The sequence below is a fragment of the Capricornis sumatraensis genome, chromosome 7, assembly GCF_032405125.1.
Source record: "Capricornis sumatraensis isolate serow.1 chromosome 7, serow.2, whole genome shotgun sequence".
Taxonomy (NCBI): Eukaryota; Metazoa; Chordata; class Mammalia; order Artiodactyla; family Bovidae; genus Capricornis; species Capricornis sumatraensis.
In genome coordinates, this window is record NC_091075.1 from 119716042 (window position 1) to 119741651 (window position 25610).

General features: G+C 63.1%; 1 protein-coding gene across 1 annotated transcript in view; it reads left to right on the forward strand.

The window, feature by feature from the left end:
• The window catches only part of GAK (cyclin G associated kinase), a 48360-nt gene that overhangs the window by 19798 nt on the left and 2952 nt on the right, over positions 1 to 25610 (forward strand). The window contains exons 8-24 of the mRNA XM_068974999.1: positions 28 to 163; positions 380 to 492; positions 1942 to 1999; positions 3398 to 3521; positions 10275 to 10324; positions 10784 to 10932; positions 11256 to 11378; positions 12151 to 12284; positions 15262 to 15456; positions 15779 to 15896; positions 16221 to 16300; positions 19539 to 19732; positions 20272 to 20412; positions 20500 to 20892; positions 21079 to 21252; positions 21725 to 21835; positions 22866 to 22979. Coding sequence (XP_068831100.1) covers positions 28 to 163; positions 380 to 492; positions 1942 to 1999; positions 3398 to 3521; positions 10275 to 10324; positions 10784 to 10932; positions 11256 to 11378; positions 12151 to 12284; positions 15262 to 15456; positions 15779 to 15896; positions 16221 to 16300; positions 19539 to 19732; positions 20272 to 20412; positions 20500 to 20892; positions 21079 to 21252; positions 21725 to 21835; positions 22866 to 22979 — 2407 coding nt within the window. The remainder of the gene's footprint in view (positions 1 to 27; positions 164 to 379; positions 493 to 1941; positions 2000 to 3397; positions 3522 to 10274; positions 10325 to 10783; positions 10933 to 11255; positions 11379 to 12150; positions 12285 to 15261; positions 15457 to 15778; positions 15897 to 16220; positions 16301 to 19538; positions 19733 to 20271; positions 20413 to 20499; positions 20893 to 21078; positions 21253 to 21724; positions 21836 to 22865; positions 22980 to 25610) is intronic.

Here is a 25610-nt window from a genome sequence, read left to right on the forward strand (position 1 = left end):
GAGCCGGGCGCCTCTCTGTCTCCACAGGCTCTCGGCTGCATTCTGTACCTGCTCTGCTTCGGGCAGCACCCGTTTGAGGACGGGGCGAAGCTTCGCATCGTCAACGGGAAGTACGCAATCCCCGCCGATGACACGCGCTACTCTGTGTTCCACGGCCTGATCCGTAAGTCCCAGCGCAGCGCCCCCCGCCTGAGCACGTGTCCTGAGTGGCCGCTTCTGCTGGTCTTGTTGTTCACATTGTCCTTCCCCACTTGCTTTTAAAACCAGTAGTGTAAGCAAGACACGGGCCTCCAGGGCACAGCGCCCTGCAGAGCGGGGGTGCTGCTTGCCCGGGGCCCCAGCCTGGCCGCCTGTAGGGTGACCTCTGCCTCTCCTGTAGGTGCGACGCTCAAGGTCAACCCGGAGGAGCGGCTGTCCATCACGGAGCTGGTCAACCAGCTCCAGGAGATCGCGGCCGCCCGCAACGTGAACCCCAAGTCACCCATCACCGAGGTGGGCCTCTGCGTGCCTCTCGCGATGATGCTCTCTGTGTTGCTTTAGAGCCAGGGGGTCCAGCTCCACTTGGCTCTCGTGGAGGGAGGAGACCCCGGGGTTGTCTGAGGGCCAGTGTGCTGCCATGTGGGGCTCCTGGAGCTGGGAGATGGAGCCCGGGGCTGGGCTCTGAGGTTCAGAGAGGCCAGCGGCGAGGAGGAGAGGGCCGCTGAATCAGGTTGGCCTGGGCTGCCCCGTGCTCTTTTCGGAGAACCTGGGCCCCCGGGTGGGCCAAGTCTCAGGTGGCGTTTGGGCCCAAGGTCCAGGGGCAGCCAGCCTGGGTGTGCCCCCGAGGACGGCTCCACAAGGAGGGTGGAAGCGCCCGAGGAAGGACACAGGCCTCTTCTGCTGGGGCTCACGAGCACGTGCTGCTCTCAGTGCGTCTAGGACCAGGGACCGAGGGCCAGACAGCGGCCCAACCCTGCGCCCTCTGCCCGGGGCCTCGTGGGAGAGAAGTCAGCCGGTCCTCGGGGCAGCGTGGGCGCACCGGCCCCGGTGCACTCTGAGACCAGGAAAGCACCGGGCAGGAGGCTGGGCTGATTGATACGCAGGAGCCCGTGGGGAAGGGGTCAGGAGAGCCAGAGGCTCTGTGTGCCGCAGCCTGGGCCTGGCGCCTCTGAGCACGCTCCCTGCAGCCTCCGAGGCGGTGTGGGGCCTGCAGTCCTGCCAGGAGGTGCCCCACGTCTTCAGGAAGCTGGTGAAACAACAAAACAGAGTTTCTGGTTTCTGAGTAAATGACACAGTTGAGCTAAGACACATGTGCCTGACGCTTCGCGGGTGTTACTTTTAAGACTCCTTGGAGCATTCCGTTTATTACTGACCACTCTCAGCGTGGCACGTACAATAGAGGCCGTAATGCGGTGTTTCTTGAGTCTAGTGTGACATGTTAACCCGAAAGTAAGAATGCTCTTTGAACTCCACAAGAGACTTCAAAGCAAGTGCCGCGTAGCTTGTAGAGCGTGGACACGGAGCTGCAGTTGCTCTGGCTGGTGAGCGTGAGGCCGGCCCTCGAGTGGGTTCATCTGGGCCCGTCGCGGGGTGCCTCGGGTCTCCAGGGCAGTTGTGGTGTTGCGACAGCGGCTGGTGCGGCCTCGGGCTCAGCCCACCGTGCTCTGCGGCTGCGCTTCATGGCGGTCATCCTGCCCGAGCCTCCGTGGGTCCCGTTCTGTGTCCTGTCGACGGCAGGGCCTGCGGCCTCGGTGGCTGGGGTGGGTTCATGGCTGCTGCCTGCGTTGTGGACAGAGCCGTGTGCCTGGGTGGTCCCACAGATCAGCCCTGGGGTCCAGGACGCGTCGAGACCCTGGGGGGGGGGGTCCTTGGTGGTTCTGTAGCGAGCCAGGTGGAGGAGGGTGTACTCGGCGGGCGACGTGTCCCGAGCACCTGGCCTGACCTGAGTTTGCACCTTCCCAGCTCCTGGAGCAGAATGGAGGCTATGGGCACGCGGCCCCTCCCGGCTCCATGGGCAGCAGTGAGTATCCCCGGGACCCCAGTTCATGGTTCCTGAGCCGCCCCAAGACTCAGCAGGGCTGCCCCTCGGTGAGGCTCAGGACTGGAGAGGGGGCCAGAGGCCGGGCGCCTGCTGTCCCCCTAAACCCCCGCCGTCGGGCAACCTGGATCCTCTGAGCCCCAGCCTTGCCCGAGGGGCTCTAGGGGGCCTGCCTGTGGGCTGCCTCAGCCTCGGGCCCCGGGGGACTGGGCGGGCGCACAGGTCTCCAGTACACGTGGCCCCTGCCCGGTCAGATGCGGGTGTGCCTTCAGGCTAGCCCGCGGTGATGCTGCGGGTAGCCTGGAGGCGGTGTGTGAGGGAGCAGAGCGGCTGTGAGGGGCCCGCAGGGGCAGCAGCTGCTCACCATGAGGCGGGCTCAGGTGGGGAGGTGGGTCTGGCAGGGGGCGGGGGCCGGTGGACTTGGCTCATGGCTCGGACGTGTTTGCTGAGAGGGTTGCACTTGATTTGCTAGTTAGCCTGGGGGTTCTGGGGGCGGGCGCAGCCAGCCCTGAGTGCGGCTGGCCCAGAAGCTTGCAGACACGCCTCTGCCCTGTTTCTCAGCACACCCCAGGGTCCTGCTGCAGCCCACCGCCCCAGGGCTGGTGCCGGCAGCTGGCCGCCCGCGTCCCAGCTCCTTGTCCACCAGAGTAGCTCTGGCTTAGCTGCCTCCCTGGGGCGCAGTGTGGGGCTCCCTCGAGGTGCCCGGAAAGACGCCCCACGTGCGTACAGGGTGCGGGGCAGAGGGCTGGCGTAGGTGTCACACACGTGTTGCCACCGGACCCAGAGGCCGCAGGCGCCCCCGCACGGGAGCGCGTGGACCCTCCTTGCTGTCCTCCGCCCGCCTTCTGCATTCACGACCGGGCTGCAGCCGTGCCCTGGGCCCTGGTCTTGGGGCCTTCGTGGGCCGCTGCTCCGGCCTTGTCCGCACGGCCGCTAGGGGCCTGTTGCCCTGCAGCCCAGCAGAGCAGGGGCCGCTGAGGCCTTCCTGTGCCACACACAGCCTTGCTCCTGCCCCCTCCCCTCCTCTCCCCTTCCCACGCACCGGCAGCCTCCGTCTGTGGGCATGTTCGTACCTTGTGTACCAGCCTGCTCACCCCCCCTGGGCTCTAGCACGTGTTTGTCAGAGGCAGGGTCCCTTTTGGTGCCCAGCAGGCGCTGGGAGTGAGTTGGGTGAACGTCTGGGACGTGGGAACAGCCTCACGCGCCCAGAGGCTCTAGTCTGCTGATGCACCCAGGTCCTGCTCTGGGCTCCCTTCTACCCAGTTCGTTCCTGTGCCGGGCGTGGGGTGTAGGCAGCCAGGTGGGGGACACCTGGCCCCAGTGGAGGGACGCACGGGCCGCTGCGGCGCCTGGAGTCCTGCAGTCTCTCTCTGCTTGCAGGCCTGGTGGTCGCTGAGTGCGAGCAGCCCTATGGCGGGCTCCTGGACATTCTGCGTGGGGGCACCGAGCGCCTCTTCACCAACATCAAGGGCACCTCCTCCAAGGTCATCCAGTCCGTTGCCAAGTGAGTCGAGGGTGCAGACACGTGGGTTCTCTGCTGTGCGATTTTTGGAGCCTTGGGTGCGGACCTGCGTCCAGATGTGCAGAACCCGCACTTACGGCCGGGTGAGCATGCGTGCTCAGTGTGAGCTGGCCCTCTACGCGAGCTCAGGCGTCACCACTTTCCTGCCCTCGCGCTGGAGGGTGTTTGCGGGAGACTGTACACCCTGGCTCCGGGCCGCGTCTCTCCTGAGGGTGGCCCTGTCCACGGAGATGGCAGCCACGCACACAGCCTGCTGGTGCCGTCCTCCAAGAGGTCTTGGCTTTGACCAGGGAGCCCCGGAGAGTCAGGTTCCGTCTGGCATGTGCCTGCCTCGTGGGGCGGGGGCGGCCTGTGCTCTGTGCCGTGAGCCGCTGGGTAGTGCCGCCCCCGCACGGCCGCGGAGGCCTCGGGCTTGTCTTCTCTGCGCTGTGGTTATTGTACGTTCACAGCTGTCGGGGACGCGGGCAGGGGCTCACGTGCTTGTGCGTGAGTGTGCATGCACATGTGTGGGTCCTGTGAGGGGACTCGGTGGCGCCCCAGTGCTTTGCCTCTGATGTGACTGTAGGGATGAGAGGAGCTTGGTGTCTGCCCAGTGCGGGCTCTGGCCGGGCAGGGTGCCTGCTCACGCCTGTGCGATGCGGCCCTTTGTGGTGCCGGGGCTGCACCTCGTCTCCAGCAGGAAGGTCAGAGGCACCTCTTTGTCTGGTCCCTGGCTCCCCAGAGTCCTGTCCCAGGGCAGGTGTGAAGACCTGAGGCCCGGGTGGGGCGTGGGCGTGTGGAGGGCCCTGCTCGTGCTGCTGCGGCCCGGCGAGGGCTGACCTTGTGTGTGGCGGCTGCCCTCCCGCCTGCAGCCCTCCCTGCACGTCCGCCGCCGAGATGCCCACGGCCGCACTCACGTCCTCCTGTCTTCCTCCCAGCGGGGTTTGTTGTGGGGTTTCGGGTGGACCCGGCGGGAATAGCAGGCCGACAGCAGCCAGCAGACTTGAGAGGAGCCACTCGGCCTTGCAGAGGAGAGAGGAACCGCGTTCCCACGCGGCTGAGGTGCGCGCCCACAGGCCAGCCTTGCGGGCAGCCTCTCTGTGCACCAGGGCCAGGCAGGTAGCCGCCTCCTGCCCAGGGTGCCCCGGGGCTTGTGAAGCTCTTGAAGGTACTGGCGTGAGCACACTTGCCCAGGGGCTCTGTGCTGAGGCCTGGCACGGTGATGGCCCTGGACTGTGGCCTGTTCCCGCACTCCCCACCACAGGGCCAGGACAGGGTGGACGGGACCTCAGGTCCTCCCTGAAAGCAGGGAGGCCACTCCCCACACAGGCCGATACCGGATGTGGGGACCCAGCTTAGGACACTGGCTTGGGGAGGGGCATCCCTGCGGCCACCGGCTCTCAAGTGTGTGGGGAGTACACCCTGGGCCTTGACCCCCAGGCGAGCGGATGGTCCCCAGGGATCGACCCCCAGGCGAGCGATGGTCCCCAGGGAACGGCCTTTGCTCTGTGGGTCAGACGAGCACGGCGGCCATGATTCTTAAGCTCGCCAGGGGCTTCCTGCAGGTCTGTCACAGGGTCCAGTCAGGGCCTGGTGACAGGGCCCTCCAGGGCCACTCAGCCCCAGGGCTGCAGGCGGGACCCTTTCTCGGGGTGTGCGGGCCCGCCCTGTGGCCTCTGGCTCGCAGTTCTGACCCTGAGCTCCTGCACGCCCGTGGCCTCTCGTCAGTCGCTCAGCGCTTTCAGGCGCAGGCCCCAGACGTGCACGTGTCCCGGATCCCACACGCCAGGCCCTCACGGCCGCCTCCACCAGGCGCCCTGGCCCCTCACGGGCAGCGGGGCGAGTGGCCGGGCTGCGCCAGCCGCCCCAGCAGCGAGCGTGCTGTGTGGAGCCGCAGGCTCTGGCCTGGGGCGCAGCCCTCCGGCCGCACGCCCGCGTGGACTGCTGCTCCGGCCTGTGCTCTGCTTCACGACGGGTGTCCGTCTCTCCTGCTGATGTGGTGCCACACGCTGTAGACGGTGCATGTAGTGCGCGTGGCCGGCGCTCTCCCCCGCCCACTGCCGGCGCCGCTCGGGCGCAGGTTTGCCCATGCTCCCTCTGAGCCCTCCGTCTTCTGCCCTGGAGGCCTTTCCTGCCCGGGCTGTCCCTGGTCGGGACTCCACGCGCTCACTGCCGTGGGCCTGGGTTCTGTCCCTGGTCAGGGAACCAGACCCCTCAGGCCGCACGGTGCAGCCAGGGGGAGAAAGGAAGGCAGGCTGTAGGCATCTCGGGATACTGGAGGTGGAGCTTCGGTGGCTCCGTTGCATGATTTGGTTTCTGGCACACCCGGACCTTCCTCTGGGGACTTTGCTCACCCCCTGCGCACCCCCCCCCCGCCCCCCCCACACACAGGAGGCGGGCCCGCCCTCTCCCTACCCGAGGGAGTCAGCGGCCCTCGCTGGGCTCTGCTGCACGTGCCGGGTGGCCTCTGAGGGTGTGGCGCGTCCCCCCCGCGGCCCATTTCAGGACAGCTGGTCTGCAGGGGCTGCCTCTTCTGGTGGCCGCACGCGCGGGCAGAGGTCGCGGGCGGGGGGCAGCGAGAGGGACCGCCCCATCCAGGCCAGACCTGCGGAGGGGGCCCCGCCCCCGCCGGTGAGGAAGACGGAAGCAGCAGACTGCAGTGGGGGCGCCGGCCGTCTGTGAGTTTGGGGGTTTACGTTCAGAGGTCATGGTGCTGCTTGGTGCATTTTCAAGTTCTTTACTTTAAAGATGAAAATCCTGACATTGTTGCCACAGACTTTGATCCCAGAATTCACATGTAAGGTACCAAAATTTCCAGCAATGTTTTTAAAATTAAGAACAGAGACAGACCTCATTTTATGTCAATTTTTTTTAAGCATCTGTTGTTAGATGTGTTTAGACTTACCCATGACATGTACTTAGGGAGGGGTGCTATAAACCATGAGTGGTGAGTCCAGAGAAAATAACAGATTACTGAGTTTATGTTGATGAGATCATGGGTATGTGTCGAAAAAGAAAAAATGGGATCTCATCTAATAACAGCAAGATGCAGTAGGTCTGGTCTGCTAACAGGTCTGATTGTGAAAAGCTGTTTCCGAGGAAAAGCTGATAGAATGCGCAGAGGTGTGTTTATAACACCAGAGCAAGAAAGATATCTTAAATGTGACCAAAAGCACATAAGGGCTGGGGAAGCGGTCAATAGATTTAACTGAATTAAAAATTCTCTGTTCGTTGGAAAAGCACATTTCTTTAACAGGAGAATGTGCCAGTGGGTTGGGAGTAAATACGTTCAGACTGTGTGAATCACAGCTAGTATGCATAGGATTATAATGGGCTTCCCAGGAAGCACAGTCGGTAAAGAACCCATCGGCAATTACGGGAGACCTGGGTGTGATCCCTGGGTTGGGAAGATCCCCTGGAGAAGGGAAATGGCAACCCACTCCAGTACTCTCACCTGGAGAATCCCGTGGACAGAGGAGCCTGGCGGGCTGCAGTCCACGGGTCACAGAGCCGGTCATGACTGAGCGGCTTAGCGCGTGAGGGTCAGTGGCTTCCCAGGTGGCGCTCGTGGTGAAGAGCCCGCCTGCCGGTGAAGGAGACAGACGAGATGCGGGTTTGGTCCCTGGGTCGGGAAGAGCCCCTGGAGGAGGGCACGGCAACCCACTCCAGTACGCTTGCCTGGAGAATCCCGTGGACAGAGGAGCCTGGTGGGCTACGGTCCACGGGGTCGCAGAGAGGTGGACAAGACTGAGCGACTAAACCGCGAAATGAGGTGGATAAACACAAGAAGATGCTCAGTTTCACGTTGCTTGTAGACAGCATAGTTGGGTTGTGTGTCTTGACCCACTCTGACGATCTGTTGGTGTATGTCGGTCAGTGGTGTGTAAAGTGCTTATTGGCACACAGGACAGCCTCTCTTCCCCGCGCTTCACACAGACAGGTCTGTGCCAGCCCCCATCCGCGAGTCTGTAAGCACCTTTTCCCAGCAGCATCTGCTCACTGTGTGTCTCCACGTCCCGTCTGGTAGCTCTTGAAAACCTTCCGACGTTTCGTCATTATTGTACGTGGTGGTGTATCTGTGATCAGTGAGTGGCCTCCTGTGTTACTGTGAGACCCGCTGAAGGGCTCAGACGACAGTTCACATTTTTTAGCAATAAAGTATTTCTAATTGAAGGGATAGCACTGTCTTTTGGGCATAACACACTGCACATTAACAAACCTGAGTAGTATAAATGTAACTAAGACGTGCCGGGAACCAGGGTGCCTGCACGGCTCGCTTTGCTGGGTCCTGGCTCGCTGCAGGGGACTGTAGCCGAGCCCACCATGTCTCCACAGCGCCTGGGGTTGGATTAGTAGGGATGAAGCACAAGCTGGAATCAAGATTGCCAGAGGAAATATCAATAACCTCAGATACGCAGGTGACACCACCGTAATGGCAGAAAGCAGAGAGGCCTGTTGATGAGAGTAAAGGAGGAGAGTGAAAACGCTGGCTTCAGGCAGCGCATTAAAAAGCAGAGATGTCACTTTGCTGACAAAGGTCCCTCTAGTCAAAGCTGTGATCTTTCTAGTAGTCATGTACAGATGTGAAAGCTGGACCATAAAGAAGGCTGAGTGCCAAAGAATTGATGGTTTTGAATTGTGGTGTTGGAGAAGACTCTTGTGAGTCCCTTGGACAGCAAGGAGATCAAACCAGTCAATCCTAAAGGAAATCAACCTTGAATATTCATTGGAAGGACTGATGCTGAAGCTCCAATACTTTGGCCACCTGATGCGAAGAGCTGACTCCTTGGAAAATACCGTGATGTTGGGAAAGAGTGAAGGCAGGAGAAGGGGATGACAGAGGATGAGATGGTTGGATGGCATCACCGACTCAGTGGACATGAGTCTGTGCAAGCTCTGGGAGTTGGTCGTGGACAGGGAGGCCTGGCGTGCTGCAGTCCATGGGGTCGCAAAGAGTCGGACAGGACTGAGTGCCTGAACAACAGCTGTGTTTTCTAGTCCTTGTTGCTTTCTTGTTTTTAGTTTTTTTGTTTGTCTTCCGTTCTTTCTCTATTTTTGTGGTTCTAACTGAGCCTTTTCTGTGATCCCACGCTCTCTCCTTGCTCACTTCGCCACTTACACGGCTCTTTCTTTGCTGACTTCAGTGGCTGCCCTGGCACGTGTGGTCACCAGCTGGCCCAGGTCCGCTTTCAGATAGCATGCTGTTCCTTCCAGGGGGCGGTGTGCTTCCTGACTCCTGCCGCCACCCTCGTGTCCCCGCGTCCCTGCTGTTCGTGTCTCCTCAGGTCTCGAGGATGGTGTCTCAGGTCAGAGTCCTGGCTGCTGGTTTTTCTTCCAACACTGTAAACATCTGGCCTCACTCCTTGCCTGCCTGGTTGCTGGGGCGAAGCCAGGCGCAGTTCTTACCGTAGCTCCCCCATAGGTAAAGTGTCCCCGCCCCGAGCTTCTTTCAGGATTTTGTCTTCACCTTTGACTGTTCCCGAAGTTGAGGCTGACGTGCCCTCGGGTGGCTCTCCTGGCCTTGGTCCTGCTGGGTGTCCTCTGGGCTCCCGGGTCTGTGGTTTGGTGTCTGACGCTGATTTAGATAAATTCTCAGTTAGGATGTGCGCACGTCTTCAGTTCCCCCCTCTCTCCTCCTCTCGGGGTCCCCGTTACGTCATAGGCTCACCCCACAGGCCTTAGATGTTCTCTGCCATCCCCCAGCCTGTGCTCTTGGCTTTCGGGGATTCTGTTGAGATCTAGCTCAGAGGTTCCTCCCCAACCATGTCCAGTCTACTCAGCATCAAAGGCAGCCTTCTTTTCTGCTCAGGGCCTCCGCCTCGCGTTTCCTTCTGTCTCTTGCTTAGAATTTGCACCTCTGCTTACTGTCTGACCCGCACACTGCTGGCTTTAGCCGTTAGCGCCCTCAGCACGTTAGCCCCAGCTGTTTTTGGTTTTTGCGGCCGCGGGGTCTTCCTTGCCGCGTGGGCTTTTGCAGCGGGGAGGGCTGCCCTGCCGCGGTGGCAAGCAGGCTTCTCCTTGCGGGGCTTCTGCTGTTCTGAGAACGGGCTGCAGGTTGTGTGGGCTCAGCAACTGCGGTCCCCGGTTTCCAGAGCAGAGGCCCAGGAGTTCTGGCACTTGGGATGCACGGTCTTTGTTCCTCCGTGGCACGTGGGCTCTTCCCAGATCAGGGATTGGACCCTTGTCCCCTGCGTTGGCAGGCACGTTCTTTACCACTGAGCCGCCAGAGAACCCCGACCCCAGCTGTTCCCAGCCTGGTAGCTCCAGCGCCCCTGCCGTGTCTGGTCCTGATGCCCGTTCTGTCGCTTTAGACTGTTTCTGGGCCCTCGGCACCTCGTGAGTGTTTAGCCAGACGTGATGCGCTGCGGCAGGAGCTGTCTTCATTCTGTCGGCATCTCTCTGCCAAACCCTCAGCGCCCACCTTCAGTAGTGAGGGGACAAAGGTCCTTCCTGTCGGGCCCTGCCTCCTCCTCGTGGTTCATAATTTCTCCTTCACCTCGTAGGTAGATGTCACTCCACACGTGCACACGTGTGCGTGTGTGCAGTCACCCGGGCACATGCGTGCACACTGACAGGCTACAGCCTGAGCGCTGCAGCCGCTCGAGGACTCGCTTCAGTTCCGGCTCACGAGCTCAGCGTAAAGATTCCCTGTGATAGCCAGGCGCCCTTTGTTCTTAACCCCAGCTATGCGAAGGTTCATGAGCTAATCGTAGAAATTCCCTGTAATAACCAAGCTCCCTTTGTTCTTAACCCCAGCTACGCGAAGGGAGACCTGGATCTTTCCTACATCACGTCCAGAATCGCAGGTATGCTTGCCAGCGCTAGCCATGAGGACGTCTTCTGGTTCTTTCCTGTCTGGTGACGTGTGCCGGGTGCCAGCCTCGGGTGTCTGTCCGTGTGTCCAGTGTGCCTCCAGGCCCTGCAGCCGGCAGTCCTGTGTCAACCCAGGACCCCGGTCAAGCCCCCTCCCCAGTCTGGAATGTTCTGAAAGGCTGAGGTCCTGAGGGAAGTGATGCGAGGCCACACATGTTAAGTCCAGACACTTGGAGAGCCTCTGGTGCTTCAGGCCATGTAGAGGCTGAGCCTCAGGAGGGTCTTGGGGACCCCGACTGGGGTTCCGATGAGTGGCAGGGCAGGGTCTAGGGGCCTCTGATCCCCCTTCTCAGGACCACGGTGCTGACGGGCCGGCAGCCACGAGCAGAGGGGCCTCACCCGGCTGACCTCACACCATGGCTGGAGAGGCTGTGGGGGCTCCTGTCTTTCAGTCATGTCGTTCCCGGCGGAGGGCGTGGAGTCGGCCATCAAGAACAACATTGAGGATGTGCGGCTGTTCCTGGACTCGAAGCACCCAGGTCGCTACGCCGTCTACAACCTGTCCCTGCGGACCTACCGGCCCTCCAAGTTCCACAACCGGGTGAGCAGAGGGCTGGTGCCAATGCTTAGGGTCCACCCCGGATGCCGCCTGGGGGTTGGGGGCGGTTCTCAAGGCTCTCTGAGCGTCACTGAGCCCGCGGTGCCTCCAGAGGGAACACCAGGCCACGCAGTCTCCTCTGCTGTCGCTCGGCTCGTGGACGCCGTTAGCGGTGCAGAGAGTGAGCGCGGATGCGGCAGTCTGCAGCTCTGGCCACACGCGCCGGAGCCTGGGTCCCGAGCCCTGCTGCACGCCTGGGCGGGCGGCGTCAGGTGCTGTGGGGAGGCCCGTGTCTGCACCCCGCTGGCGAGCCGCCTTCCCTGCAGGTCTCTGACTGCGGCTGGGTCGCCCGGCGGGCCCCGAGCCTCCGCAGCCTGTACCGCCTCTGCAGGAACATGCACGCCTGGCTGCGCCGCGACCCCGGCAACGTCTGCGTGGTGCATTGCATGGTGAGCGGGCAGCCTCCTTGGGCACTCAGGGCAGAGGGGGCCTCCCAGCTCCCGGGCGGTGGCACTGGGATGAGACGAGTGGCCGTCTGGGCAGGCTCTCCCGGGGCTCCTCGCTGAGCCTGCCCCACCTCGGGCGACACCGAGCGCCAGCCGCTGACCGCTCCTGGCCGTGGCTCTCCCTGGGGCTGCGCCATGGCCCGGGCCTGGTGCCCCGGGTGGGTCCTGTAGTCCCAGGGTGGCAGACGCTGGAGGTAGCAGCGGCTGTCGGGGAGGGTGGGGGGCGCAGGCCCTGCACCTGCTGTGTCCACGCCTGGGTCCCCTGGCAACAGGGCTTCCGGCAGAAAACCGTCCTCACGGTGGTCTTCCTGCCTCTTTGGTGGAAGACGGTGGGTCCCCTCAGGCTGCTCTGCCTCCTGGGACCCTGTGTCTGACCCCCTTCTGGGGCTGAGGATTTGTGGACATCTTGTCCAGTGGGATCCCTGCCGGAACCTGCCCTTGGAGGTCAGCGCTGCCATCCTGGTGTTGGTGGCGTCAGGCAGGAGTGACGATGGGGAGGCGTGAGGGTGCCCGTGGGTGGCTGGGCGCAGAGGTCGGGTCGGGACTGTGAGTGTGTAGTGTGTGGCCTGCCACCTCAGGCCTTCTGCTGTGGGTCCCTGCGTCCCTGCCGCAGGCGGGGGTTCCTCAGCCCCTGAGGAGCCCCGGCCCCAGGCAGAGGCCGTGACCGTCCCAGGGGAGCGAGCACTGCCCGTACACGGCCCACGCTCTGCCCTAGGACGGGAGGGCGGCGTCGGCCGTGGCCGTGTGCTCCTTCCTGTGCTTCTGCCGGCTCTTCAGCACCGCGGAGGCCGCCGTGCACATGTTCAGCATGAAGCGCTGCCCCCCGGGCATCTGGCCATCCCACAAGAGGTACGGTGTCTGCCGTGGGGTGTGGGTGTGGCGTCGGGGGCGCACAGGCCTGCAGGTGCAGGCGGGTGGCTTCACTTCCTGCCCCACCAGGGCCCTTGAGCCTCTGTCCGTTCCTGGCACCTGCTTTCCCAGCACCATGGCTTCTTGCTCGGTGGGCAGGGGCACGTGGCCCGCTGGCTCCAGCTTGCAGGTGGAGCGGCGTCTGGGAGCTCTCTGGGTGCACACGAGGGCAGCGCCCCCTGCGCTGTGTCCCCTGCATCAGGGTCTGTGGGACACGTGGGTTTCCAGGCTGTCTCTGCTGACCACTTACACGAGATGGTTTCCTGGGTCTGCAGCTGGTCCCTGCCCACCCGCTGCCTTTCTGGGGCCGCTGCCTGCCCCCAGGCCAGCATGTCTCACTTCCATCCACCTCGCGGCAAGAGGCAGCCTGGTGCTCTGAGGAGTCATTAGGCCCTGGAGCCTCTGGGGAGGCTTCCCTCCTCTGTGGGGAGGGCCTTGGAGCGGGCAGAGCTAGGGCCCTGACCCTGGGGGACACTGGGGAGCGTCCAGGCTCGTGAGGCACCGCTGTGGGCATCGCCCTCACTTGGGGTGGCTCCATGGCCTGGATGGTGGGGTGGGGAGCTTGCTCCTCTCCTGGTTGTCGGCCCAGCCTGTCGGCTCACTGCCCGGGGCAGCACCTTGTCCCTCACCCTCCTGAGAGGGCTGGCCACACTCTGATGTCTTCTGTGTGGCTCCAGGGGGTGGGGGCCCATCCATGGTGCAGAAGGGGCAGGAGAGCAAGGGCTGGGCTGACAGGCAGGCTTCCGACCCTTTCAGCCTGTCAGCCTCCCGTGCGGGCGTACCCAGGGCTCCGGAGCTGTGCCTGCAGTGAGGGCCCCGCTCGGGGTTGTGGTCGGAGCCAGCAGTGTTGCTGCTAGTGTGTGTGTGCCTGGCCCTGGGCCCCCTAGTAGACCCCAGGCTGCTGCCCTGGAGACGTGCAAGTGTGGAGAGTGTCCGCTCCCTCCTGCCCGCAGCAGCTAAAGAGCAGCGTCAGCTCTGAGCGCACAGCTTCTCCACGCCTGTCAGAGAAGCCGTCTTGGAGCCTTCGGCTGGCCGCCAGCCCAGGAGGGACAGGGCCCACAGGAGACGCAGGCGGGGTCTGCGCCCCAAGGACAGGTTGGCGAGGGAGGCTGCCGCTCAGGGGGCATGAGGTCACCCCAGGGACAGTCAGATGAGGCGGCCTGCCCCGAGACTCGGAAGCGTGCTGGGAAGTGTGGGGCTACTGGTCCGTGTGTTCGAGGCTCTGACGAGGTGGAGGCTGGAAGCCGCGCTTGAGCAGGGAGGGGGCCTGTCAGAAGCTCTGCGCCTGGAGGGGCGTAAATGCCATTGGCCCTGTCGGAGGACCCAACAGACACACCCCCCGGGTCCCTGTGGGAGATGGAGTCTGGAGGAGGTCCTGAGGATTCCCCCGAGTTAACGGAAGAGCTTGAGCCTCGGACGCCCGGAGGACACAGCAGGGCACAGGACAAACCAGAAGGCACGCCTGGGCCGCCGGGAGCCACCACGGGCGCCCTCCACACGGCCAGTGTGGGTGCCGAGAGAGACGCGGAGGCCACGACGGGAGGCCTGGGGCGGGCTCGGGTGACCCAGGAGCTCGTGACGGGAAGCATGGGCCGGGGGCGGCCGGGGGTTGGGAAGCCGCTTCGTGGCGCTGTGGGCCTGCGCCCCGGCCCTCACGGAGGTGGGCAGGGGCGTGTGCGGGCCGTGCCCAGAGGCCGGAACTCCCGGTCATGCCGCCCGCCCGCTCTCAGTAACTGCCCAGGCTGCCTGCTCCTCTCGGCCTTGGCTCTTGCGTCTGCTTCCAAGCTCACTCAGGCTGTGGACGTGGGTCACGGGTCCTGGCTTCTTACTGTTGGTGAAAAGTGCCCAGGTCTCCTGGCACACGGCGGTCTTACCACAGCTGTCGCGAGTGGCGAGAGTGCTCTGGTAACATGAAGTGTGACAGTTGTGGGTTCAAATTCAGTCGTGGCCCCTGCTTGTTCCCGGGAGACAGGTTAGACCAGGGCCAGAGATGGCGGCGCCACACAGAGGGGGAGGTGCCACACAGAGGGGGTGGAGCCACACAGGGGGCGGTGCCTCAGAGGGGGTGGCCCCACACTGAGGGGGCGGAGCCTCGTGGTGGGCGGTGCCTCAGAGGGGGTGGCCCCACACTGAGGGGGCAGAGCCTTGCGGGGCGGTGCCTCAGGGGTGGCCCCACACAGGGGGCGGAGCCTCGGGGCGGCGCCTCGCAGAAGGGGTGGAGCCACGCAGAGGTGGGCGGAGCCTCAGGGAGGGGTGGTGCCATACGGGGCAGAGCCACACCCGGGCCAGGCCACAGAGAGGGCAGTGCCTCAGAGCGGGCGGAGCCATGGAACCGTTGAAACGTGAAAGGAGTCGCAGGAGCAGGTTGCAGACCCACAGAGCAGGACGCGGACGGTCTCAGTGGCCAGTCGAGCAAGTCGGTGGGTCAGATCAGAGCCACAGCATATCCCACGGTAGGAACGTGTGCTCAGAGCCCTCGGAAAGGCCCAGTCTGGGCCCATAAACTGCAGCAGATTGAGAACAATAGAAGTCATGTGAGACGCGTTCCCAGGCCATTGAGGAGTTCATCCAGAAACCAGGACAGCAAGACTGCTTTGGAAACCCTAGATGTTTCCAAGGGAAAAAAACCTACTTCTGAGTAGCCATGAATCAGAGGGGAAGTCTCAAGGGAAATGTAAAGACACTTTGAACTGAGTGAAAACTGCGTCAGATTCACGAGATGACACGAGAACATTGCTTTGAGGGGCATTTCACATGAAACGCTTACCTGTGATTGAAAAAAGGTGGATGTCCTGACAGGCTCCAGAGACAGGGAGCATGCATGTGACGTAGCGTGTGGGCTGCACGTGGAGCACGTGGATGATCCCCTGGGCCAAGTACGGAGCACACGTGACCCGGCTTGCCTCCTGCCCTCCAGGTACATTGAGTACATGTGTGACATGGTGGCCGAGGAGCCTGTCACGCCCCACAGCAAGCCCATCCTGGTGAAGGCCGTGGTCATGACGCCAGTGCCGCTCTTCAGCAAGCAGAGGAGCGGCTGCAGGCCCTTCTGTGAGGTCTACGTGGGGGATGAGCGTGTGACCACCACGTCCCAGGAATACGACAAGATGAGGTGGGCTTGGGCGCAGGCCCTTCTGTCTGCGCAGCCTCGTGCTCCTGGAGCTGTGGGAGCCGCCTGTGCCCTGGGCTTGCAGCTGGGTGGTGGGCCTCGGGGCGGTGGGCTGGAGGCAGAGCTGGCGGAGCCCTTGGGGTTCCTCCGGGTCTTTGTGCTGAGTGGCTCCTTGGGCGTCATTTCTTGGAGCATCCTTCCGCCCAGACCCTGACGTAATTTGGTAGAAAAACCACGAGGCAGGAGGAGACGCGCTTCGGTCTTCATCAGCGTGTGTGCCTCTCGCTTACGTAAGGGAACTGCTGGTCTTGCTTCTGTTCTCCAGAGACTTTAAAATTGAGGATGGCAAGGCGGTCATTCCCCTGGGCATCACGGTCCAGGGGGACGTGCTCATCGTCATCTATCATGCGAGGTCCACCCTAGGAGGAAGGCTGCAGGCCAAGGTAAGGGGGAGGGCGCCAACGGCCCTGGGCTCAAAGCTGAGCTTGGCCCTTCGTGTGCAGTGAGGGCCCCAGTCCTGGCTGTGCGGCAGAGCCGGTCGGCAGCCTGCACCTGCCCTCTGCACGGGCCTGAGGGCCTGCTGGGCTGCGGCCTGGGGCTCCCCTGCGGGCCGAGGAGCTGCTTGTCAGCAGAGGCACCACCCTGATGTCTGTGTGTCCCCGCGACCTGGAGCCCTGCCTGCAGCTCTCAGACCGTAGGACCCGTGAGAAGCCTGGCAGGGCCCCCACTCAGCCTGAGGACGGCTGCTCCTGTGCTCCCTCCCGCAGATGGCGTCCATGAAGATGTTTCAGATCCAGTTTCACACAGGGTTCGTGCCTCGGAACGCAGCGACTGTGAAGTTTGCCAAGTATGTTGGTGCCACACCATGGGGGGATGGGGGGTTGGGGCACACAGACACCCCTGCTGTGGGTGGGGTGCAGATGAATGCCACGTGGTGGAAACTGGCAGGGGCCCAGGAAGGCTCCTGCAGGAGGTGCCACGCGGGGGCTGCTCGTGGTGATGGCTCGGGGGGCCCCCAGCATCAGTGGTGTGGGCTGGAGGTGCCGCCCGTGTTTCTGCGTGTTGTTGCTCCTTTAAGAGCCTCGAGGCTCGTGTTTCCGCCTGTCGTTGTCCTTTAAGAGCCTCGCGGCTCGGTCCGGTCTGTTAGTGAGTTTTCACGTTGGCTCCTTGCGTTCTTCTTTATGTGACAATGGGGAGGGTTGTATCTTTAGGCCTCAGGTTTTTCTCTTTCAGGGAGGCTGCCTCAGGGCTCCCATAGGCCTTGCTGCCTGAGGCGTGTCTCTCAGTAGATGCTGGTGATGAAGACACTGAGCAGAAGAGCTCCGCGCCTGAGCTGGGGGTGGCACTTCCTGCTTGGGTCACGTGTGTGGGGAACACAGGGGTTTCGCTGCAGGCCTGGAGCGGGTAGACAGGAGGCGGTGTGACTCGGGGGCTGCGGACCGTCACAGCCGGAACCGCGAGCCGCCACACGCGTGGCAGCAGGGTAGATGTGGGAACATGGTGGAGGTGGGGATGTCAAGTGCTGGGGAGAGGCCAGGCAGCCCTGTTTGGAGTCCGAGGAGAAGAGGGTGCAGTGGAGACAGTGCTGGAAAGACCACTGGCCGGAAGTTTCCTGAAACTGATCTGAGAGACATCAAACCATAGAAGCAGAGTTGGATGCTGGGGCCCCTCTGGTGGTCCCGTGGTTCAGACTCAAAGCTCCCAGTGCAGGGGGCCTGTGTTCGATCCCTGGTCAGGGAGCTGAAGCCCATGTGCCGCAACTGCACGTCCAGTACAGCCGAATAAAAAGCACACCGGAAGCAGCAAGCAGCCCCTGGAAGGAGGGGTGTCAAACTGCTGAAGACTGAAGAGGACCTTTCCAGTGCCCCCGAGTGGCCTTCAGAGTAAGGAGACCGGCAGCTGCCGTGCACCTGCGCGGTGGAGCCACATTGGGGCACTTAACGGGAGAAGAGCGTCACCAGCTGGGAATTCCACATCTGGGGGACTCGCCCTTCAAAAGCGACAGCCGGGCAGAGACGTTTTCAGGCGGCGGAACGTTTGCAGCGCGTGTGCCACGGGTGGGCCTGTGGGGCCGCATCCAGGACACGCAAGGAAGCGGGGATCGAGAAGAGAAAGCCCCTATTAAAGGTGGGCAGGAGGCTCCTGGCACTTCAGAGGGATGGCGTCCACATGGCCTGTGAGCGTCCCTTGTTGCCCGGGAAGCAGTTCAGAGCTGTGAAGGCGACAAGCACCAGGTCGGGAGCCACGCAGAGTTAGTCTCCTCATGATGACAGTTCCTTGCGATGAAAACCGCTGAGATGGCCGTAGAGTTGGAGTCTTCTTGTGATGAGAACCACTGAGATGGCTATAGAGTTAGAGTCTTCCTTGTGGTGAGAACTCCTCGCGCTGAGAACCGCTGAGATCTCCATCTCAGCGACTTCCACGTGACAGGGCAGCGCCGCTAGCCCTGCCCCCGGAGCCTCAGGCTCAGTGGCTCCAGACCGGGTAGAGGCCAGTGCTGTTGGTGGGTGAGCCGTGGCGCCACGTCTGTGACCCCTGGTGTCTGCTCGGGCCTCCCGTGGGGTCCCTGCGGCCTGAGCCGCGGCCACCCCTGGGGGTGTGGTCCTGCTTGTGTCTGGAGAGAGACTGGGTTTACTCTGCGTGGACGGGGTGCTGTGCTTCAGTGCAGGTCACACCTCTGAAAGTGGACTCGTTGGTTAAAGAGGAGAAAGGCAAAGGGGTGCCTGGCGGGCTATTGAAAGAGACGCTTCAGAAGGACTCAGATTCCTTGGGGGGGCCTCCTGTGCTGGGGGCGGGGAGCCGGTGTGAGCGAGCAGGGGACAGTCTGGGGCGAAAGCCAGCGCGTTTGTTCCCTGCCCAGTGGGTGGGGCCTGGGCCCTCTGCTACCCCAGCCCTTGGGGGACACTGGGGGCTGCACCTCTGGTCACAGACCTCATTGTGTCCTCACCGGCTGTGAAGACCCTGGCCTGGGGGCCGCCTCTGGGCTGGACCGGGCGGGGAGGCGGGGTGGGTGGCTGCCAGCATGCTGCCAGGAGTGGGCCCCGGGGCCCTGCCGCCTTGGAGCTGAGCTTTAGCAGCCTCGAGCACTCTGTAGGCTGGTCCCCACCTCGTGGACAGGCCCCTCCCCAGGCCCTTCACCGCCGTCGCTGTCGGACTTCCCTGCCGTGGTCCCCGAGCCTTCTCCTCCCGACGGCTGACTGTCCCTGTCCCATCTTCTGGGGGCGCCCCACTGGGACCCGAAGGAGAGCCCCGCGGCCCGGCAGCCGCTCCGCCCTGCACCCACGTGGGCCTGGCCTCACCCCGCAGAGGCCCCTGGTTCCCTCATCGTGCAGAGAGGGCCATGGCTGCGAGCAATGGGAAGGACTGACCGGTGGACGTCACTCTGGCGTCACGTGTGCTTGCTCACCCCATGTTGTTGGGTTGCGACGCCGCAGGCCCTCAGGGACCCGCCACTCCTTTTTAGTTCCTCCCCTCATCCCCTTACTGTTTTTACACGCACAAGCAGTAAGTAACGCGAACAGAGGTCAGCGAAGGATCCGCCGCGGGCCCTGCCGCCTGGCTGAGGAGCTGGGGTGCACCAGTGCCGTCCTCAGGTGGCCTCGGGGGAGGAGGCGCAGACTGGAATTCCCTGCAGGCGGAAGGCCGCAGGCCTCGGGCTGCCCGGTGAGCTGGCCGCCGAGGCCAGGCTGCTCCCACCCTGCGGGGTAGGCCATTGCCTCTGCAGCAGCTCCTAGAGGTCTTGGTTTGTGGGCATCTGTTCACAGAGGTTTTGCCAGGATGGATGGCATTGTTTTTATTTGAACCTGCATTTTACGATCTAAGAGCCTGATCCGATTTGAAGCCCAGGACCTGAGGGGTGATGGGAGTTGGGCTCCTGCTCTGAGAGTGTGGTCGGGTCTTGCTGCACACAGACCCCACAGGCCCCTCTGACCCTTTGCTCGGTGGTGGCTTGCACGCCCAGAGCATGAGGCGCGGGTGTGGTGCCAGCCGAGAACACGGCCCTGCCCCGCGCTTGAATCCTGGTGGACGTTGGCCCCTGAGGTGCCCGTAGTCCTTCCTAACCTGCGTTTGGCCTCCAACTGCAGGTATGATCTGGATGCTTGCGACATCCAGGAGAAGTATCCCGACCTGTTCCAAGTGAGCCTGGAGGTGGAGGTGGAGCCCAGAGACAAGCCCGGCCGCGAGGCCCCGCCCTGGGAGGGTGCGGGCATGCGAGGGCTGAACCCCAAGATTCTCTTCTCCAGCCGGGAGGAGCAGCAGGACATCCTGTCCAAGTTTGGTGAGATCTGGCGTTGTGGGCACGCCTGCGGGGCCCCCCGCAGAGGTCGTCCTGGTGGCCCCCCATCTGTGTGTCACGGTGCCTCTTTGCAGAGCACTTGTGAGCAAGCGCCGGAAGCTCCCTGGCGGTGACCCTGGGGCTCCCTTGGCCACAGTGCAAGCTGCCCGTGTCCTTGGCTGGCTTTTTCTCCATTTTTTTATGTGAGGTGTAGCTGCTGCCAAGTCGCTTCAGTTGTGTCCGACTCTGCAACCCCATAGATGGCAGCCTACCTGGCTCCCCCATTCCTGGGATTCTGTAGGCAAGAATACTGGAGTGGGTTGCCAGCTAAGTGTTCCTAAAAAGCACGTACACCTCTGTGAGCACCTGTGTGTGTGTGGGTATACACGTGTGCACACGTGTGATCTCGGGCAGCAGTGGTATCCATTCACAGATGGCCCCACATCGGTTGTCCTGTGGGTTCTGGATGTGCAAGCTCGTCCCAGCCCTGGGCCTGGTCCCGGAGCCCTGAGTGGGGGGCCTGACACCCCCTCTTCTTGCAGGGAAGCCAGAGCTCCCCCGGCAGCCTGGGTCCACTGCACAGTACGACGCCGAGGCCAGGCCTGCAGATGCTGAGCCCGAGTCGGACTCGCCGCATCGCAGCGCGGATGCCGACCACTTCCTGCACACGCTGGACTGGCGGGGTGGGTCGGCGGGCCTGGCTGCCCAGTGGGGCTCCCCTCGGCGCCCCCTCGTGCTGAGCCACAGTTGCCCTGCTGTCGCCTTTGCAGAGGACCGGGACTCTACCACGGGCCCGGAGGGTCACCTAGCCGAGGAGGATCCCTCTGCCATGGCTGAGGACGGTTGTGGGAGCGAGCCGTCCGACGAGGAAGCCCCGACGCCTTCTGCAGAGAGCGGGGACACGGCAGACGAGGATGCGCCCGACCCCACTGCGCTGCAGGAGGACAGCGTGGACCTCCTGGGGCTGCACGCGGAGGCAGGGCCCGCGCCCACCCCCCAGGCCCCCGGCGGCCCCCCCAGCAATGCAGACCTGCTCAGCTGCCTGCTTGGGGCCCCAGGCCCCACTCCGGAGGGCGCTGCAGGGGGCCTGCTCGACAGGGACACGGCCCTGCTCTTCAGCAGCCCGGCCCCCGCGCCTCGCACCCAGACCCCCGCGCCAGCCGGTAGGTGCTGCCGCCGGCAGTGCTCTGCCATCCAGGCACCTTGAGCCATCGCAAGGCGGTGCTGGTCAGCGCTGACCCCGCACTTGGGGCCCAGGTGCCTGGGGAGGGTCGTCCCAGGGTGGGTGCCTGGGCTGAGTGTGCATTGCGGTGCCCGAACTCACTCCCGCCCACTCGGTGTCGTTGCAGCTGACCCGTTCGGCCCCCTCCTGCTGCCGCCCGACACGGATGCCGCCCCCAGCTCGCAGCCTGACCTCTTCGGGGAATTCCTCAACTCGGCCGCCCCAGCCACCCAGCCCACGCCCTTCCCCTCCACCCACAGCGCTCCGCCGCCGGCCTGCAGCACTGACTTCCTGCGTCTGGGTGAGGGCGGCCTCTGCTCCTGGGTGTGGGGTGGGCGGGCATGGCCTCAGGTTCTCCCTCTCGCAGGGCGGGGGCGCAGCCGGTGTCTGCACCGTGCACCCGGCTGGGTTCAGGGGGCAGGAGGCAGGTTTGGGGGTGTCGGTGTGTGGCTGGCTGCAGCGGGAGGAGGCCCCTGAAGAACCAGACACTGGTCTCCGCACCGCCCTCAGGGTCTCCACTTGCTGACCCCGCACGCCGTGTCCTCAGCCCGAGGGAACCAGTTGGAGGGCGGCCTGGAGGGTGTGAGCACAGCCTGAGGGGGCCTTGGTGCCCAGCAGAGCCTGGGGGCCCCCTGCCCGGCCACCCGAGCAAGGGATGGGGGCGCCCTGTGGTCGGAGCTCATAGCCAGCCTGTCCCCGGGGCCCTGAGAGCCCGTGTGAGGCTGTGTGTCCGCCCTGCCGGGGACCCTCAGAAAGCACCACTATCTTCCCAGGGGACCTGCCTGCCGAGCCCAGCAAGATGACAGCCTCTGCCAGCCACCCCGACCTGCTGGGAGCCTGGGACGCCTGGGCCGAGGCACCGGCCCCCGCGCTGGCTGCAGATGGTTAGTGGGGAGACTGTGCCCTCCCCAAGGAGGCGGGTCAGGAGCGGGGCCCAGCCCCTCCCTGCCATACTTGGGGCTGGTTCTGAAGTTTTCACCCCGACCGTTCCTTAGCGCCTCCTGCAGGGCTGCCGGGAGGCTGCAGGCTGTCCTGGTCTGCCCTCCTGGGGCCGGGAGGGCGCCTGGCCTCTCCCTTGCCAGGTGTGTCCTCTAAAAGACGCCTGTGCTGAGTTGTGCTCTGGAGGCAGCGGTGTGTGTGAGGCCCGTGGCACATGCTCGCTCAGTTCTGTTCATCTGCGGGCCGTGACTTTACAGATGTGTGTGTGCACGCTGAGTCGCTTCAGTCCTGTCTGTCTGTGACCCCGAGGACCCCAAGGCTCCTCTGTCTGTGGGGTTCACCAGGCACGAATCTTGGAGTGGTCACCGGACCCTCCAGGGGATCGTCCCAACCCAGGGATCAACCCGGGTCTCTCTGAGCGCCTGCCCTGGCAGGCGTGCTCCTCATCACTACGCCGCCTGGGAAGCCGGTTCCAGAGGGGACTCCGGCGGCCTCACAGGCCGTCCGCCCTCTCCGTTCGGGTTCCTCGTTATGAGGGAGCTTGGTGATTGCTTTGTAGGGTCTGCTTCTCTGTGTTTCTTTTGAGAACTGCTCCACGCTCTTTATTTCTCTGAATCAGAGGTTCACCCTTTTCCGTTTAGTTGATGAGAGCTCTTTCTGAGCTGCTGTCACTTGTAATGACCTCATAGTGACTCTTCAGTGACCCAGGAGTTGGGGCAGGACAGTCTGTAGAGTCACGGAGAGCGTGGGAAAGCGCACTCGCACTCTGGATGCGCGCCGAGGGGCGGCGGGGCGGGCCCAGGCGGTTTGCACGGGCTGCCAGGGGAGCGCCCCACGGAGCCTGGGGGGCGGCTCTGCTGCACGTGGCCTTTTCCCACGCGAGGTGACTCACCCAGTGAGGCCTGCAGCACGTGAGCTGGGACAGAGGCTGTGCCACTCCAGCGCGTGGGTTCTGACGCCCCTGCTCTTCTCCAGGCCCCTTCTCTCCTGGAGACCAGCCGGCCCCTTCTGGCCTTCCGGCCAGCCAGACCAAGTCTCAGAGCCAGGACCCATTTGCAGACATTGGTGACCTCAGTTCCGGCCTCCAAGGTAACCTGACGGCCACCTGAGGCCGTGGAGAGCACCAGGCCTCTCTGGGGGGGCTCTGCACCCCACTGAGGCCGTGGGGAGCACCAGGCCTCACCTGGTCCCCCAGGGCCCAGCAATAGCAGGAGATGCCCCTCTGCCTCCTCTCACGAGCTTGTCGCCGAGACAACGCCAGGAGCTGCCAGAGCAGCTCCTCTGCCGGCCCCGTGGGGTGTGGGGGCCAGCTGGGGGCTGCCTCAGCCCAGGATGGTGGAACCTGCCTGCCTGGCTCGGGGTGTGGGGCTGGGGTGCAGAATTCACCACTGTCACTGTCCTTTCTGAGAAGCTCTCTAAGGACGTTGGGTCTTTGGAGGCCATGAGTGTGTCTCCTCCCTTGGCAGTTGGGAAGCGTGTGGAATTTTAGGTGAAAGTAACATCCCCAGACGCTTGCCGGAGTTTCCCAAGGTTTCATTGTCTCCCTGAACGTGTTCCTGGAACTGCGGGTGTGTCCAGGCTCTCTGAGGCAGGGCCACCCAGAGCCTCTCGGGCGCTGCCTGTGGTGGAAAGGACTTCTCAGGATCCGGGGCGCCCGCTCTCAGGGTGGAGCCCCGCCTTCAGCCCGGCACTGTGACCCCAGACGTCCATCACACCCCCCTCAGGAAACAGAGCCCTGCGTGAAGCTCATGGCGCTGAAAGGAGATACAGACCCGCGTTCTAGCTGGAGACCTCAGCATCCCTGTGTCGTCACAGGTGGAGCCGCCAGACGGAAGGCCAGAGAAGCTGTGGGGCTTCCACAGGACGCTGCCCAGCAGCAGGACACAGGCCCTCCGCACCCAAGCAGCCGCCAGGAAAGGCCACACGCTGGGCTGCGAACGACCCTCAGCAAGAGAGCAGAGACCACAGTGTGCGCCACTCCCCGACCAGCAAAGCCAAAGGAGGAGTCGGTGACAGTGAGACAACTCAGAAATCCAGCTTTTCAGAACTGAATGACACAGGTTATGTGGCAAGTCTTAAGGGAAATAATATTGCCAAACGGAATGAAAACACAAGATAGCTAAACGTTAGCTTTGCAGCTAGAGCAACGGTGGGAGGGAGATGTGGAAAAGAGGAAGACGGCTCGCTGGTGGCGTGCATTCTCAGCTAAAGGTGCTTGTAAAGCAAAGTAAGCCCAAAGAAGATGGAAGGAAATGATGAAAAGCCCAAAGCAGTGAGAAGGAAAAGAAGATTGAAGAAAATGGGTTGATCAGAACGTCAGTTCTCTGAGAAGATCAGTAGAGCTGACAAGTCTCTAAGATGGAGGAGCCTCTAAAAGAGAGGCGAGCAAGAGTCGGCCGCAGAGCCTGGAGGCGCCAAAGGAAGACGGACTCGTGGCCTCAGCCCTGCACCCGGGCCTGCTGTGCGGGACCACGCGGGGAGGCGGTTTGCTGGAGGGGTCTGTAACCATGACGAACGTGAGCTCAGTCAGAAACTGCTGATGGAGGAAATCTCTAGGCCCCGCTGTAGAATTTCACCAAATGTTTAAAGAACACCAGTTCTGCATGGTCTTTCTAGGAAGTAGGAAGAGGAGGGAATATTTTGCAGTTAATTTTACGAGGCTGGTATCGCTCTGATACCAAAACCAGACGGAGATAGTGCAGAAGAAAACCAGAGGCCCCAAGGCAGCATTGTTCACAGACCAATGCGAGCGCGCGCCACGGCCAGGCAGGGCTTGTCCCAGAAGGCACGGCTGGCTTAGCACCCGCAGACCCACGAGCAAGGCCCGCGTCAGCTGACTCCGGAGGGGAACTGTGTGATCGTACCCACGGTGCAGAAAAGGTGTCTGCAGAGTCCAGCCCCACTGTGGGGGGCACTCCCGACAGGCCGGCGGCTCGCAGTCTGTAGACTTGAGCCAGCGCGTCTTCAGAGTCCTGCTGCCCGCCTCACGCTGGTTTTCAGAAGACCGCACGCTCCCCGGGGCTGACCCCAGCAGTGCACGCAGGCAGGAGAGGGCAGAAGGGACAGGCGTGTGGCCGTGTGCAGACAGTGCTGTCTGCCTGGGAAAGCACTTCAGGTCCCAGGACGTGGGAGCAACAGACACACCAGGGCTGCTCCTGTTCACTGGCATCGCCAGCAGGGTTAAGCCCCCAGTTCAGAGCAGCCCCGTCTACAGTCACCACAAAAGAAGGAAGAGGGAAACTCACAGCTCTTACTGAAGCTGGCAAGGACAGAGGTCGGGGAGCCTTGGGGACTAGCTCGCCGCCCAGGGGCCAGCTAGGGGAAGGCTCTCTGGCAGCGTGCAAGGCGTCAGCTTAGTCCCCACCGGAATTCAGACGGACTCACTGTAGAACTTATCGGAGAGCTGGGGGAGGGGGTCCGTTCAGCCCACCAGGCCCTGGAGGACTCTAGCTTCTGGAATTAGCCCTGCGTGGTGTGGGCAGGACAGACACACGGGTCCCGGGGCAGGATGGAGGAGCTGGAAGACAGCGGTGCAAAGCCATTTGTAGAGGCACTGGGCAAGGAAAGAGGCCTCGCCCTGAGCTTCCCACTTTAAACAGCAAGTAAGGGGCCACTGCTCAGAGGCGGCTGTAGGTTTCTGAAGCCTTTAGGAGAGAACCAGAAAGGCATGCCACCTGGACCACGATCCGTAGAGGAAAATGGGTAAATTGGACTTAATCA